Genomic DNA, 13,002 nt, shown 5'->3' with positions numbered 1-13,002 from the left:
TGATCCCTTCATAATCAGGATCTTCATAATAATCCAACAAAACCACATCACTAGGTTGTGCTTTTTGTTTTGACATTTTAAAAGTATTACTTAAAACAAGTTATAACAAGAAAAAAGGAGTTATTAATGCACTAAATGTTAATTATAAAAAAAAAAAAAGCACCTAAACATTTCTCCAGCCTTAGAAAACCTTTCAGTTTTTTTGCAGACTTCACCTAATAACTGTATAGCAAATGATGCACAGTCTCCAAATTCATTTGATAATTCATCCAAATTTTTTGTTCTAGCAATTGCACTTCCAGTAAGAGCAAATTCTGCTTCTGCATACCTATATATAAAAAGAAATAAACATTTATTTTGTATGCAAGAAAAGAATGAATCAAAAATAGCATACATTTACAATTTTAAGGGCTAATATACAATTATATAAAAACTGTAAAAATTTTCAACACCTTTCAAGATGTTGATAAGGTGAGCACAAATGAACCGCCTCCAATTTTTGTTTCACCTAACTAAAAACCATAATAACTTTATGTTATTAGTACTCCTTAGTTTCCAGTGTGAGCTTATGAGGGCTAATATATACAAATCTGTCCTCCTTATCTTGGCTACAAGATTATATTAGAAGTGCCAGGACAGAATTTTTCTACTTCTCTCTCTCTCTCTCTCTCTCTCTCTCTCTCTCTCTCTCTCTCGCTCCCTCTCTCTCGCTCCCTCTCTCTCGCTCCCTCTCAGGGTAACATGGGATTTTTTTTTTTTTTTTTTTTTTTTGGCTGGTGCAGCATAAGCCTCAGGCTTCCTTGCACCTTATGGCTAATAATAATAATCACTTGTTGGACATATATCATTTTGTTAAGCTAAGAAATTCTACTTTTTAGTAAAGATATAACTACTTTAATGCTGCGATCATAACAGTATAGTGTAAAGTATATCTTGAACTTATAGCATAAAGTAAAACGTGACAGCGTAATATAGATCACTGTATTTAGGAATCTATTAGCTTATGTAGTATTGCCAATAAATTTATTAATTTTCATTGTTAATCAATTACAATGTATTTAAAGAGAAATCATGGCCCAGACTAGAGCAGCAAAGCAATTGGGCAAAAAGAAGCGCGAGTGCTGTGGCTCAGAGAACTGAAGTGGTCGATTCTCCAACGTATCACAGCCTAACAAAATGTGCAACTTGTCAAATGTTTGCCGACTTTATGGAACAGGAAGTGATACAGCTATTTATTAAAATGGGGGTCCATCAAGCTCTCAACTGCCCAAGTCAATGTTAGTTAGTTAGTTATTTGGGTTTTTAGGAGCATTAGCAACTAAGGCCATATTGCTCCGGGATATGTGGTGGTCATTCCCTGACCTTTCCGCATCCTCCGTATTTGGTGGTGATGGGCTCGAACCTCGGTCTAATCAATTAAGGGAAGGAGCAGGTGTGCTACGCACTGCTGCTCCTTCCCACCTGGCTACGGGGGCGCCAACTCAATGTTAGAGCTCACACTTACACATCAGACAACATAACAGCAATCTCCAAGGCAGAATGCACTTGTCTGACAGGAGGTTGTTAGTGTTGGTCACTCCATTGTCAGGGAAAAGGGAAATATATTGCACAAGGACAGGACTAGGTTATGTCTGCCAGGGACAAAAGTAGATGACATTGAAGAACAGATATTATCTTTTAAGGACACAAAAGATAATATTGTTGTACAATTTCATTCCATGCTGAAACATAAATACATTGTCTGGAGCACATCAATTTTGCACTGATTTGATTTTGAGATAGCACTATTCTGCATAATAGCATTCTTCAATAGTTTTTCTTCAAAGCAATGGATTATGCCTTGACCAAGTGGCTGAAGAGCCGATGTCATATTAAATGATAGATATACAATGGCAATTACACATAGGCCATTCACTTGGCAATGAGGGGATGCAGTTATCTACAAACACCAATTTTTTTCTATTCTCCCTGCCCATTTAGTGATCTAAGTCTGATCCATTCTTTGTCTGATGACATCCAAGAGTCCTTTAGCTTGCTTGATACATAGTCAGCAACATCTTCAAACAACATCTTCATTAGAGTTTCTGGACTTTCTCAATGGAAAATTTCTCTCTGCCACAGAGAGGAAGTTCTCTGTGGTAGATACTTTTGCTACTAGGAAAACAATAATCCATTCTACTGCCCTTTTTTCCACCACTACATTTCTCACCTTTTATCTGATGGCAACTAAAATATTTTTTTAAAAAAAAGTTAAGTTTCGTCAGCACTGAAGACATAATTCTGGTTGCATGTCAGCAAAACATTTTTAAATGATTCTCCTTCCATTCCTTTGTAGAATTGACAAATGCACTTTTGCCACAAACGTTTTTGAAAACTGTCCATGATGAATCTTAAATTTCTGGAACCATCCATTGGAAGACTTGATATCTTCATCCAAATGCAAACTGTTCATCCTTAGTTCTTAAAAGATTTATTTCTGGAAACATTTTTTGCACACAACGTCATTAGCCATTCCAAGAATAGTACCTTTTCAAGATCCAGATACTTTGCTTTTCATGTGCTGATCCTACTCGGTGCAGCAAATTTCTCTAAGCTTGCAATCGTTTTGCAATCTTTTAGAATGGTAAACAGTGTACTTTTAGAAATGCCAACTGTTTAGCAATGTTGATCTTAGAATGTTAATAACTACAGCTGTTGTTGTTTGCTTGTTTCGGGATTCATTGGGTGCATCGGCAACTATGGCCATAGTGCGCCAGTTAATAACTACAGCTTGTAAAACCTTACTTGTCAGTGATTTGGCATATTAATATCAACAAACATACAGTTTATACATAATACAGCTTATATAATGAAATGAACTTATAAGTGCAAAGTGTTTTAGTTGTCTGACGGCACCAGGGGTTCCCCCCCCCCACCTCCGCGTTATATACTCTGTTTGCGTAGCACAGAACTCTGTGAAGGCCAGAGATTTAAAGTGTGTGGGGAGTGGAAGGATGTGTAGTGTTGTGTACCATTGTTCTTCTGACCATTTAGCCGTTGGGCCCTGGGGAGCAGTTCAGGTACCCAGTAGATTCTTTTTGTACTCTATGCAGGCCCTGCCTACATAGTTTCCGAAGATTTCAGTGGCAAGGGCCTATGTGGGGAAAAAAAAAGGGGGGGGGTTAAAGTTAGAATATAAAAGGCTGAGAAAGGTTTATGTAAGCGTGGTTTAAATTTGGACGTTATTAATTGATAAAGCAAGTTAGACTGAGTAGGGGGGAGGAGACAGGAACCCATCTCCTCCCCACCAGCCAGGGAGGAGAGTAAAAGAAAACCAGGCTAGAGTACTCAATTAGATTGCCAATGTGGCTTGTGGAGAGAAGCTGCTGGTGTCTCCAATGTCTGTGTTTGGAGTCAGGTCCCGGTTGATCTTGCCTGCAGATTCAGTTGCAGATATCAGCCTGGTGGAACTTGGATGAAGGAAGTGAATTTCAGTTTAATTGAGCTTCGATGAGGTTGGCACTTGATGCTACTGGAGAGGAATGCCCAGAATCTGTCTCAAGTTATTGGTCTTGGTGGTTTAATTGACTCCTTAATGTTCTTCTTCTGTTGAAGACATCCTATGCAAAAGTGGTGAAGTATTTATAACTGTCATGGGTATGAATTAGTATATGTTCTTGGTCCTTTGGCAAATTAGTAATCTTTGTGATCAGAATAGATCAAGTCTTCATAGTCAGGACAGTCATACATTATATGGTGCCAAGATTCGTTAGTGCTGCAGTGGATCATCTGTGATGCCCAGAGATGCTAATTTTTCTTGTAATGACCCATGGCCTGTAAGGAGGTACGTTATGTACAGGCCAAGGGAAAACCAACTTGTGGCTTTTGGGTACGTAAATGTTACTTCAGGGATGAATTTATTTGTAATAACTGCTCCCTTAGTGGATGTCGTCCATCTGTCCTGCAAGGCCTGCTGCAGGTGAGCAAGAAGGCACCTTTTCTCCGTCTTGCGATTGATTGCTGGGTTGGTGGTGAATCCAATGGTCATAGTGGATATTCCTTTGGACAGATGATACAACATGCCACATCTAATTATTTTAAGGTCTAGAGGGAGGACTTCAGCGAGGACTTGGAGAGCAGGAGTGCTAACCGTGCAGCAAGAACTGGTGATGGTAAGTGGTATTGCTCTTTGAATTGTGGCTAATTTCTTCTGATTTGTGACAATAGTTGCCCGGTGATACCAGACCTCTGCAGCATATGAGATGGCTGGAACAAATACTGATTTGTAAAACAGGGCTAGGGTAAGTCAGTTTAAACCCCAGTCTCTGCGAGTGACCCTTGCCACCAGTGCTGTTTAATTTCTTATCTTCTTTTGGATATACTGTAGATGTGGGAGGAAGGACAGTTTTGAGTCCAGGATTACACCAAGGTGCTTAAACTGGGCGCGATGCTTGATGGTTGTGCCACTGCTCTTAATCTGCGGTGGTCTGGTTGAGCTTAGGAGGATGCTGAAGGTTTTCTCAGCCAAGATTGTCAGGTTCTGCTGGGTAGCCCATTGCTGGAGGAGCCAGAGTGCTCGGTTAGCAGAAACTTCAAGATGAGCCCTTGAACTGGCAGGCAACGAAAGGATCAAATCGTCTGCGTAGGCTTAGGACTTAACATGCCCAAGGTCTTGATTTAGGAACTCATCCAGGACCATGTTCCAGAAAGTTGGTCCTAGGACTGAGCGCTTTGGATCTTTCTGATCACCCTGGAGTAGGAAGTCTCTACACAGATGTGTCGCATAGATACCTTTTAATGGGAGCAGAGATTGAGGAATCTGTGCTTGCCTGAGCCTGCTATTTGGTTTTTAGGAGCATTAGCAACTAAGGCCATATTGCTCCGGTGATATGCGGTGGTCATTCCCTGACCTGTCCGCATTCCTCCGTATTTGGTTGTCATGGGCTCGAACCCCGGTCTAATCAAGAAGCGTTTGCTAAGCACTGCTGCTCCTGCCCACCTGGCTACGGAGGCACCTCCTGAGCCTGCCAAGGACGCTCGGCCACCAAAGTGAGTCAAACGCCCCGGTGAAGTCAACTGCAATTACAAGGAAGTATTTTCAGGTGTGGATTGAGCAAATATTATCAGGTTATTTAGTGCATCTACTGTACAGCACTCCTGACGGAATCCATACTGGCCTGTAGATTTGTGTTTGTATAATACTTGTGAATTCTGAAGGACTTATAGCTGAAGTTAACTTCATTATGCCAATGAGTGTGAGAATTGCAAATGGGCATAGGAAATCAACAAGTGATTTCTCAGAGTAAGTCAGCAAACTCATCATTGGATACAATAAATTAGCATTCTTTCAGTTTGAAATGCAAATACTGTAATTAAAAAAATTTAAAAAACAAGATAGAGTGGTGTAAATTTTTGGGTTATTGTATAGAATTTGTTCGTCTTTCAATGTCATTATAACAAATGTAAAACAGCTTTAGGTTTATTGGGAATCTGCCAGGATTTACCATGTAGGTCATTATAACATGCCGGGATGTTAAAAAGAGAATCACTATTAACAGTTTTGACTCTTGTGTGACGTATGACAATGTTACTGTTTTAAAAAACCTAAGTAAAACTAATGATGCCCATTTCAACCTTGTTTCAATATAAATCAAAGCTCCCTTGCGTTTAAGTTTCGTTTAGTTTTAGTTTTCCTGGATAATATTGTCCTTATTTATACTCCAGCATGACCACCAGGTCAGAACAGTTTATAATGAACCATGAATACAATCATTAATCATATTTAGCACTTATGGGCTTGAACCACAGTTCACTCAAAGAGCACGTGCTAATGCAGTCACTTTCACTCCTGACTACTCTTGGCTGTCAGACACAAGAATTCTGAATATGGTCCTTAAAATAATCTTTAAACAAACATTCCAGCTGTCCATTTTAAAATATCAACTTGAAATAAAACACCACCACTAATATAGAACCCCCCTACACATGAATCAGAATGCAAGCAAAGTTATTAATAAGCCACAAAATAAGGATTTCATAAGGTGTGTAGCAGTGAACTATGGACATGCTTTCAGGTTTAGAAAGCATTTCAGGTTTTAGAAACATATAATTATACCTTATGAAAAGAAATTACTTACTTCTGAAGATCTAAGCAGCAACGAGCAAATAAGTAACGGCACTGGGATGTACGGCAACCTTTGTTATTTAATAAAGAATAGGCAGAAGAAGTATTCCCTGCACGGTAATAACAGGTAGCTAGTAAGAACAAGGTATCATCTGAAGCCACTATAAATGAAAAGAAATAATGAAAAAATAACTTCATTTTATAACAGCGTATAACAATGTGTATTAAAGTTACATCAATTCTTTTAAAACTATTTCTTTTGTATAATACATCTATTAAAACTCAATACCAAGACAGGAGAAACAGATAAATAACAGATCCTTAGGAATTGTATGTAACTATTAGTATGTATGGTCTACTGCTAACATGTATAAAATAAAATCCCATTAAAATGAATATCATTTTAAAAGAAAATTTCATATAATGAAAATATTATCATGACTTCCTTTATCAATAATGCCATGTAAATGTCATTTTAGTCAAATAGTGCTGATGAAAAATTCTCTAAAATGAATTCTTTTCAAAGTCTGCCTATACAGTAGAGTCCCGATTATCCGAGCTAATGGACCAAGTGGACCAAGAACAACTCGGATGTGGTCAAACCCGGTTAACACAGAAAATTTTTGTATACTGACCTTGCAACAATGTTCCCCTCCCCTCTCTAGGATCTCCCTCATTCCTGCCATTAAGGAAGTACAGGTATGTATGTAATTACATACTGTAATTGTGTCTATGGCAAAGGTAAAGAAGCCCACATGACAAGTATGGCATATTTCGGAGTGGTTTACTAGTGGAACTAGTTTGCCGTGACGGCATTTGTATTGTTGCTCACTCGGTAAACAGACGATGAATCCCTCTGAACCCCTCCCAAAGGGGAAAGGTTAACATGACCTTTTTTCTATAGAATCATGGGTGGACTACAGGATAATTTGTTTATAACTGTATTTTTATTTTTAAAGACACTTGTGTGTGCGCAAAACATATTTTACATTGCCAGAATTTTATACTTGACTCTGTTTGTTATTTAATTAGTTTAAAATAATTATTGCACTTAAAACAGTACAGTTTCAGTCTCATTAACTTATATTTCATCAAAAAATCAAGGAAGTTAAACCAACGTTTCATTTTTCCCCACAAATTTCTTCCAACATTAAAAGATTCATCGCTAATATTATCTTTATGCCGTTCGTTCCGAAACTAATTATTCATTCTTTATTCATTAATACACATCATAATGCCAACCAATGAATAAACTGATGTTATCATCTGTTCTGTTCACGCACCAATCAGTACATCGTTTGTCACGCCTACCTGTCGATCAATATATCGTTTTCGACACCTACTACAGACCAATAACATCCACCGTCTGTTTCCCGAGCAAGGAACACTACAAGTGTGGTACAGCAAAGTACAGTATACTGTACTTTCACAGCTAAACTTAGCCGAAATTTTCCATGCTTCTCGTGTGGGCTTTCTTTACCTTAGCCTGTGTTTATTTACTTACATAGTATTGTACTGTACGTGTACTGTACATGCATCATCGTGATTTTGAATACGGAAGGCCTTCCGTATGCAAAATTTTTGAGCCTTCTCCCAAACATAGATCATTTTCGTCTTCACCAATAAACTAGTGGTAGGCCTGACATAGCTGAGTGGTCAGGAGTGAGAGTGCATAGCACGCGTACCTTGAGTTTCAAGGAACGCGTGGCCACAAAGATTTATTGTAAAGTCTACTGACCTGGTTGTTGTGCCGGAGTATAAATGGAAAATGAATTTTTTTTTTTTTTTTAGTCACAAGTGAAATCACCTGTACGAGATGTCAAACTGAGCCCCAACAGATAAAATTGTTGAAGTTTTGTGGCGGGGTGGGTGGAGGGAGATGAGTCATCGAAATTCCATGAATCAGCACAGCACAGTCTGTTCTCATCATACATACGAACACAAACAACTTTTTAAGGCATCACTTAGCCATTACATAAAATTTGAGCAAAGAGCTAGCTCAGATAACATGGAACCTCGGAAAATCGGGACTCTACTGTACCTAAAATTAATTGGTTGACAGATGTGAAAATCATGGCTGACCTTCTTATTGTAAATATTCCTATGAGAGGATTCAAATGAAGAAAAGGACAATTTTAAAACATGTGGCAAATAATTCTATTTCACACACTATGTTTTCCACATTTTTTAATGATTATGCTCAAATCAAATTTGGTATAGCATACCTCACAACTGAAAAGAAAATGTTTGATGTGGTCTGTGAGATTACAAATTACATACATACAAGAAGGGACACGAAAGCAATGCCTTCTATTTTTTGACTCAGAAAATTTAATTCCTATAACTATGCCTTTCACGTTAGTTAATCCTCAATCATTAATAAACCCAGTTATTTTTCCAAAGTCACCATCATTTTCAATGCACTTCCACTATCTCTGAGTCTGACACTATATTCCAATCTGGTAGAAGTCCTTACTCTTGCTCCAAAGGGCTTTACAAACATTGTGCTTGAGCTAGTCGTTGTCCACAAATTGGATTCCATGGAGTGGATCCTTCAGCAGACCCAAGAGGTGATATGATAGTCGGAAGGCAAAATATCCAGGCTATAAGACGGGTGAGGAAGAACAGTGCACCCCAGTTTTGCAATGGCCTCCATCATGTGCAAACTGGTGTGGGGTTGTGCATTGTTAAGGAGAAGAGTTAGACATGTGGCAGAGAAGAAAAATGCATGGGATACATTTAGTATTAGTAACGGCCGTATGGTGCAAGAAAGCCTATGGCTTATGCTGCACCAGCCAAAAAAAAAAAAAAAAAAAAAAATCAGAACAAAACAATGATAAAAACAAAAATTAAATAAATAAATAAATAATAATAATTAATAAATAAATAAAAATAATAAAATGAAATTAAAAATTAAATAAAAAGGAAATTAATCCTATCATCCTATGCGCTTCCCTTACCCGAAAGTACTATCCAGATGACCTTTGAATTTCCCCAAACTGTCGGCCTCTACCACCCATGAAGGCAACTTATTCCAGTAATTTATAACTCGCTGGCTAAAATAAAACTTCCTGCAGTCCAATCTAAACATTTCCCCGCGTAACTTGAATTTATGTCCCCTAGTTCTAGCATCATTTATAATCTTGAAAATTTTGTCCTCATTCATTTTACTGATGCCTCTCAGAGCCTTAAACACCTCAATCAAATCTCCTCTAAGGTGTCTAGTTTCCAAACTCTGCAACCCACATATTCGAAGTCTTTCTTCATAAGGACGCCCTTTTGCCGATCTCACCAGGCGAGTTACCCGTCTTTGCACCCTTTCAAGAAGCTCGATGAAGATTTACGGTCTCCATACTTGAACACAGTATTCCAAGTGTGGTCTAACATAAGCCTTATATAATGGAATTATCACGTCCCTATCTCTACTTGCAAAAGTTCGATAGATCATCGATAGGACACCATGGGCCTTCCTTGCAACCTGTTTACAATGCTCAGAGAATTTCATGTCTGACCGTATCGTAACACCCAAGTCCCTTTCCTCCAGTACTGGGTTTAGTTGAACTCCACCAAGTGAATAAGTTATTTTGGGATTACTGTTTCCCAGGTGTAATACCTTACACTTTGTTGGATTAAAGCACAGCTGCCATTTTTCTGACCATTCTTGAAGTCTATCTAGGTCTCTCTGAAGAAGCTCAGCTTGACAGTGATCATTAACTACTCTACCAATTTTAACATCATCTGCAAATTTAGACATCACGCCCTCTGTCCCTTCATCAATGTCGTTTATGAAAATTAAAAACAACAGTGGTCCTAATACTGATCCTTGGGGAACCCCACTTCTTACATCAACCCAATCTGAGGAATAGCCATTTATCACAACCCTCTGCCTCCTGCCCTGAAGCCATCCTTCTATCCATCTAAGGATTTTCCCAGTGATTCCAACCTGTTCCAGCTTATAAAGCAACCGCTCATGTGGGACTGAGTCAAAAGCTTTGCTTAAATCTAAATAAACAATGTCGAAATTATTCCCTAAATCCAGCTCGTGAGTGACCCTTTCGAAATAGCGAACCAGATTTGTTAAACATGATTTTCCCTTTACAAAACCATGCTGAGTATCCTTGAGAATTTCAATTCGATCCAAATGATCCTGAATTCCACCTTTGATGAATGCCTCCATGATTTTCCCTATTACTGAAGTCAGACTGACAGGTCGATAATTTCCCACTTCACTTTTAGAGCCACCCTTATGTATGGGAGATACATTTGCACTTTTCCAATCCAAGGGAATCTCCCCAGAGTCTAGTGATGCTCGCATAACCAGCCTCAGTGGTTCAATGCACTCGCTTGCCGCCTCTCTCAAGATTATAGGGTATATTCCATCAACTCCAGGAGCCTTACTAGTCTGTAGGCTTGAAAGTTTTTTCATTAAATAATCTTGCGAAATTTCAATATCATTAATTACATATTTTTTAACTTCGCTCCCACAATTTCCCATTGCCACAAAAGGCTTTTCATTTGTAAATATCGATGCAAAATAACTGTTGAGTTCATCTGCAACGGCTGCCGTTGCAGCTGCCGTTGCTGTTGAGTTCATCTGCAACGGCAGCTGGTGTATTTATTACTATCCCTTTCCCTTACGTAAAGGTCCGATCTGGTTTGTCCTGCTCTTCTTGGCATTTATATATGTGAAGAATTCTTTATCCCCCCTCTTTGCTCTGTTTGCTAGTGATTTCTCATAAACTGCCTTTGCCTGTCGAACCTTTTCTGTGGCTCTATTACACATCACCTTGTAGCTGTTATAGGCTTCAGTACTTTTTATTGCTCTGTAACGTTTCCATGCCACCTTTTTCTGCTCAAGTAATGTGGCAACTTCACTATTCATCCAACTTGGAACCCTTCTCGTGGAGTATTTTTTTAATGGTATATACGCATTCAAGGCATCTGTGATTAATGTTTTAAAAGCGTACCACAGTTCAATTGTATTCATTCTCTGCGCGATATCTACCCAGTTAATAGAGGCCATGTAGTACCTTAAGGCATCGTAATTTCCTTTTCTGAAATTAAAACCCATTCCTTTGCCTTTTACTTCTGCTACCTCTCTCGTCATCATCCACCGTAGAACTCCGTGATCACTTCCTGCTACTGGTTCCTCTACTGTCAGCCCTGTTATGTCATCTGATTCATGTGTGATGATGAGGTCTAGGATATTCTTTTCTCTAGTACTTTCCCTGACATGTTGATACAAATAACAGTCATCTAGTTGATTTAAAAATTTTGTTCCCCATGTCGAGTTTCCTTCCCATTTACTCCAATCAATTAGAGGCAAATTGAAATCACCCATAATAAGGCATTGACGCTTACTTGCCCATTCCATTTGCATGTAGAGGCTTTTGTCATAGTCTTCACAATCACCTGGTCTGTAGATTACGCCTACTCGCATTATACCTTTGTTTCCAACTATCTCACACCATACAGACTCTATACTAGCATGTGAAATGTCTGAATCTGGGAAAGCTATCGTCGCACTCAGGCTGCTTCTGATAAGAAGCATTACCCCACCACCCCTTCTATCTACTCTATCCTTCCTAAATACATTATACAAGCCATACTGAAACTCATCATCCCCAATTTCCGGGTGGCACCACGTCTCCGTAAGCCCTATTATGTCCGCGTTACTTGTTTTAACCAGCAGTTCGAATTCGCTCATTTTATTGACGACACTTCTAACGTTACTGTATAAACAATTAAGATTTACTGTTCTTGTATATTTAACAAACCTAACACAACCCTTGAAGTTTTTTAGGCTCTCTTCCCTGATATTAGCTACCTGCTCACGTGAAACGTCTTTGCCCCCAGAACATCTAGATAATACGTCCAGTTGGGGTAACAGATAAGAACTCTTAAGGTATGTGCAAGAGTTACATTGACCAATATTATCAGATAAACGCGTGTCAGTATTACCCACATCCCCCCTAACTAGCAGTTTCCCTGAGCCTTTAAGGTATCCTCAATAATACTGGCAAAAACCTTTGCACCACCTTTGTTTAAGTGTATCCCGTCTCTACAAAACAAATTCCTTCTACCTACAAGTGTGGGCCATGCTGATAGAAATTTACCCCCTAAAGCCTTGCAGATATTTACCCCCTAAAGCCTTACATATAAATTAACAGATGACATGAAAGTCTATGACACATATAAGCTGGTCTGTAAACAAGTCACAAAGGAGGTTAGGCAGGCAAAGGCAGATTATGAGAAATCTTTGACAAAGGATGCAAAGACAAACAGCAAAGAGTTCTTTAATTATGTAAACTCTAGAAGGAAGGGGATGAATCAGATTGGTCCACTTGATATCGATGGTTCAACTGTTGATGATCCTCCTCAGGTAGCTAACAAACTAAATAAATATTTTGCAGCTACATTCACACATTAGCATTAGTAGAGGCATATGATGCAAGAAGGGAAGCTTATGCAGCATCAGCCAAAAAAAAAAAAAAAAAAAAACTTCCACTTCACCCCACCGTTTGTTTAAAATACCTGTCCAGCTGAGCCTTAAATTTATTTACGCTATCAACTTCCACAACAAGGGATGGAAGTCTGTTCCACCAACCAACTACCCGCTGGCTAAAGGCAAATTTCCGCACATCTATCCCACATCTGTCTTTCCTGTATCTATCCTGCATCAACTCTGTCGTACTATACTGACAGTGGTAGAGAATGAAAAGGACCTGGGGTAATTGTGCAGGCAGATATGAAGTTTTCTGAGCAGTGCAGAAGGTCTACATGAGTAGCTCAGTGTCTCGTCAATGATATACAGGAAGTTTTCTAGCAGGGATGAGGTGATTATCCTCTTGTATAAGGCAATTGTCAGGCCACATCTTGAGTACTGTACACTGGTCTGG

At 38.9% G+C, this 13,002-nt stretch overlaps 1 protein-coding gene across 3 annotated transcripts in view; it reads right to left on the bottom strand.

Moving 5' to 3' along the window:
* The window catches only part of Cdc27 (cell division cycle protein 27), a 472,030-nt gene that overhangs the window by 350,247 nt on the left and 108,781 nt on the right, over nucleotides 1–13,002 (bottom strand). For all 3 annotated transcript variants that reach the window (XM_090389309.1, XM_090389310.1, XM_090389311.1), the window contains exons 3-4: nucleotides 6,117–6,264; nucleotides 164–328 (exon numbers count right to left, since the gene is read on the bottom strand). In XM_090389309.1, the coding sequence (XP_090245435.1) occupies nucleotides 164–328; nucleotides 6,117–6,264 (313 nt within the window). The remainder of the gene's footprint in view (nucleotides 1–163; nucleotides 329–6,116; nucleotides 6,265–13,002) is intronic.

The sequence above is a fragment of the Mastigoproctus giganteus genome, chromosome 14 (genome assembly GCF_048544385.1).
Source record: "Mastigoproctus giganteus isolate SK-2022 chromosome 14, ASM4854438v1, whole genome shotgun sequence".
NCBI lineage: Eukaryota > Metazoa > Arthropoda > Arachnida > Uropygi > Thelyphonidae > Mastigoproctus > Mastigoproctus giganteus.
The sequence above is the reverse complement of the archived record's forward strand: the minus strand, read 5'-3'. Positions and strand labels throughout refer to the sequence as shown.